The sequence below is a fragment of the Aplysia californica genome, unplaced genomic scaffold (genome assembly GCF_000002075.1).
Source record: "Aplysia californica isolate F4 #8 unplaced genomic scaffold, AplCal3.0 scaffold00103, whole genome shotgun sequence".
Classification (NCBI taxonomy): domain Eukaryota; kingdom Metazoa; phylum Mollusca; class Gastropoda; order Aplysiida; family Aplysiidae; genus Aplysia; species Aplysia californica.
In genome coordinates, this window is record NW_004797373.1 from 208,399 (window position 1) to 212,717 (window position 4,319).

General features: G+C 43.8%; 1 protein-coding gene across 1 annotated transcript in view; it reads left to right on the plus strand.

The window, feature by feature from the left end:
• Positions 1–2,256: 2,256 nt before the first annotated feature.
• LOC101847480 (ubiquitin carboxyl-terminal hydrolase 35) overlaps positions 2,257–4,319 on the plus strand; it is a gene marked incomplete in the record, with an annotated part of 68,001 nt that continues 65,938 nt past the window's right edge. Inside the window, 1 exon segment of the mRNA XM_013080863.2 lies at positions 2,257–4,127. Within this exon segment, the coding sequence (XP_012936317.1) occupies positions 4,080–4,127 (48 nt within the window).

A 4,319-nucleotide genomic window follows, 5' to 3' on the forward strand; every position in this document is an offset into this window, starting at 1 on the left:
CTCCTTCTACCTGTCTCTCTCTGTCTGTCCTTCTGTCTCTCCCGCCCCCTCTCCCTCTCACTCCCACCACCCCCTCTACCCCACCCCGCCAAACACTCCCCGACGCCCCAGGAGGGGGGGGTCCCGGCCGTTCACCTGTCGGCGAACCCCCGGTGTGTTTGTTCAGCAGTCGTCGTTGTTTGTCTGATCGAAGATGATTGTGACACACAAATCGGATCTGGAGATCGAAGCCTCACTCGTACAACCGTGAATAAATATATTCGTAGCGTCCAGCGGGGATGGCACCACTCTCCTTTTGTGTCGGGCACGCTTATCTTTGGCGGGCCGTGGCGTCTTGAGAACGAAAAGGTGCTCAAGAATGGGTTGCGTTGCCCCGCGTTTTGGATTCGACTTTCGTTTTTGTTTTTTGTTTGTTTGTTTGTTTGTTTGTTTGTTTATTTGTGGCGGGTGGTTGGAGGGCGCCTCTGGTAGGTCCTACTTCATTTACTTTCCCTCTGTTGTTTCTTCTGTCTGTCTCTCTGTCTGTCTGACTTTTCCCTGGCACTAAACTGTCATTATTGTGTCAATGTGCTTCTCTTTACTCTAAACTCAAAGAAATGTTTGTTTTTAAATCTTTGTAAGTGCTTTACGGTGCTCGCTACCGCACAAGGACATATGAGCGCACCGGACTCATTGCACATTTTTAGTTCGCTAGGAATTAATTTTGAAATAAGCTCTGGTGGTGGTCGAAGCTTACTCTTGCTGATTTTGGACCACCAAGGGATCTTTCAACTGGAGATCGAAGCCTCACTGGTAGTACACCGTGGAGAAGTATCGTAACGTTTAGCCGGGATAGTACAGTTCTCCTATTGTGTCGGGCACGCTTATATTTGACGGGTTGAAGCGTCTAGAATGTCGCTAGCTTAGAATTACAAAGTTATATCTGCACAGTACTTAGTTTTGAGAAATTTGACGCAAAAAATGTTGAAAATCACGACATGTCAACCTTTTTTTCGAATGCAATACTTTGAATATCGTGACAACGACTCCGAATAATCTTTCGGTTTTAGTAGAGCAGATGGAACATTTGGATTCTGACGTCATGGTTTTATAGTTTCTCAAAACGGCCAAAAATGTCAGATAGTACTTTGTAATTCTAAGGTTGCGATGTCTTGCGTTGCCTCGCGTTTTGGATTCGACTTTCGGTTTCGGAGAAGATGAATAGACACTTCTCTCCACACGATATAAGTCCCCTGTTTGTTTTTGGATTTGTGTTTGTCAGTGGAGTTTTGAACTGTTCCCTGTTCGATTGAGCTATCTGTCTTGTTATTTCTTTTTTTCCCGCTAAATAAATCGTGTGTTTGTTTTTGGAATTTGGCTTGTTTGCGGAATATAGAAAAAAAACAACCTATTCTTATTCGATCGAGCTACCTACTTTTTTGTATAGTGTCTACAAACCCAAGCGTGCCCGTGCAAGATTTAGGAGAATTTACGACCACATCGACGTAATTTAGATTATTTTGGAGGCGGGCTGCGACCCTGCTAGTCAGGGCCATCCCGGGATGAGAGAAATACAACATTTCAGGTGTAAGAGTGGGGTACTCAGTTAAATTCTCCCTTCACGTGATTCGAACTGGGGTCTCTTGCGTGCGACGACGAAGCGTCTGACCGCTACACCACAGACGCCGCTGAAACCGTTTGAATTGTTGCAGTACTTCTAACGTTTCCCTGTTCCATTTTGTTTCCTGCTTGTTCTTGTTGTTTGCGGGTGATTGGCTGGTGGTTTGGTTTGGTTTATCGTCGGTCGTCCTGATCTCTTCTCCTTCTTTTCTTTGCATCCTGCTCTCAAGTAACCCTTCTACTTTTCGGCGTTTATATGACCAATATTTGTCGCAAGTGTTGTAACAAAACAAACAAACGAAGAAACAAACTATCTATCAATCAATCAAACAAACAAACAAACAAACAAACAAACAAACAAAACCCCAAATGCCTGCACTTCTCCTGCGTCATAGATATATGTGAACTGTCCTAATCGTTCCCAAACATAACGAGGTACCGTATGCTGATAGGCGGCATTGACGTGTTGTTTATTTATTTATTTATTTTATTTTATTTATTTTGTTTTTTCATTCATATAGCCATTTATTTATAATTATTACATGATTATGTATTTATTTACCAATTTATTATTTATTCATGTTATTTTTTTTTCGGAAATGGAGGGGGGGGGGTGTTATTATTATCATTTAATTCCTAACCCGGTTGTGTTTTGTTCTTAAGATTGTTTGTTTCCACCTGTGATAGACGTGTATTTACGAACTGAGCTTTGTGAAGCAACCACGCTCGGAAGATAACATTCATTCTTTTGAACTTGGGGGAATATTTACGGTGACGTCCCGGATTATTACCTTCCAACATGTGGCTGTTCCTGGATTTGCGAAATCGACGTAACTGACGTCAAAAACGTTTCCTCTTCGTAACAGCTGTTGGAGGACTTTAATTTAATTTTTTTTAAAGAAGAAGAAGAGGAAGAAGAAGAAAAACCTCATCAACAACAACGACAAGGATAATATCACTCTAATAACACACTGAACTCTGCCGGCCGGCTGGCTGACTTGCTGGAGATCGCAGCTTCGGGATCGACCACGCCTCGCCACCCACGGGTAAACCCCTCGCCCCCTCTTGCTTAAGGTGTCCCCAAACTTTTAAACACCCCCCCCTCCACTCCCCCTCCCTCCTTCCCATCGTACCGGAACGGCGACATTGTCACCCGTAGCCGTTGAGTCGTGGCCAGAATTTGTCCCACTTCAAGCGGAAATCCCAACAGACAGGTCCCCCCGCCCCAGGTCTGGCTATTGAGGACTTTCTCTACACACGCACATACACACACGCACAAAAAGAAGAAATAAATTCTTTACACACACACACACACACACAAGCACACACAAATAGAAAAGGAAAAAAAAAGTTTGGAGATAAAAGTATACTTCTGATTTAAAAAGTAGAGGGGTGAAAATACTTACATACAGTAAAGTGGGTAGGTGAGCGGATATACTTAAAACAAGCTGAGCAACGGAATACTTAACTTACAATACGGCTGATAGAGGAACAATTTAAAAAAAAAACAGCCTACAAGAAAGGATTTAGGGGAGCGAAAATACTTACACTAAAGCAAATTGAGCAACAGGAATGGTTACAATAAAGCGGGTAGAGGGTCGAAAATACTTACAATAAAGCAAAATTGTACTTTGAAAATTCTTATAATATATCAGGTGGAAAAGGGTGGGAACACCTAGAATAAAGCAGTGTTAGAGGAGCGAGCGAAAATACTTACAATAAAACAGGTAGCAGGGCTAGTGAAAGTACAATAAAAACTGGTAGAGCGTCAAAAATAAAGCACTTAACAATAAAACAGGTAAATGGACGCTGCAGTGTTTTTATAACACCTCTTCTCTCTCCCGAAGGAAGACTTTTCGTCCCCCCCCCCAACCCCCAGTCAGCTGTTTTCCCCTACCTTCTATTCCTACCCGGGGTAAAATCTACCTCGCCGTTCGGCCTGATTTGATCAGTTCGTGTCGCGCCTTGCCGCTGAAAGGACACTACAGGCCTGGATTAAAGCCCGGGGTAAAGCCGTGGACGTTTGGTGTCCGTGTGAAGAGAGAGATAGTCTGTTGTCATCCAGTCCGAGATTAAGAGCAGCGGAAGGAAGGAAGGAAGGAAAGAGCTAGGAGGAGGAGGAGGAAATAATTCGAAGTACTTTTTCAGGAGTCTGTGGTACTCCAGTCCGGGATTAAGAACGGAGGAAGGAAGGAGCGAGGAGGAGGAGCAGGAAATAATTCGGAGTACTTTCTCGGGACTCTTCTGTCCTCGAGTCGAGGATTAAGAGTGGTGGAAGGGAGGACGGAAGAATACAGAAAGAAGGAAGAGAAAAGAAGTTGGAGTACTTTCTCAGGAGTCTGTTGTCCTCCTGTCTGGAATTAAGAGGGGTGGAAGCAAAGAAGGAAGGAAGGAGAGGAGGAGGAGGAAACAATATCGGATTACTGTCTTGGTAGAAGTGTTTGATTCCTTCAAGTGGGATAATACACAGTGCTGACGATATGAGCACTTGGCTGAAGAGAAATACGTCCAAGAAATATGTTCTCCCTGTAAGTATGTCAGTGTCATGGTATTTGTGTACAGTGTGTCTCATTGTGTGTGTGTGTGTGTGTGTGTGTGTGTGTATGTGTGTGTGTGCGCGTGCGTGTATAAGTGTGTTTGTGTGTGTGTGTGTGTGTGTGTGTGTGTGTGTCTGTAATGTGCCCTGTCTGTGTCTGTCTGTTTGTTTGCCTGCCTGCTTG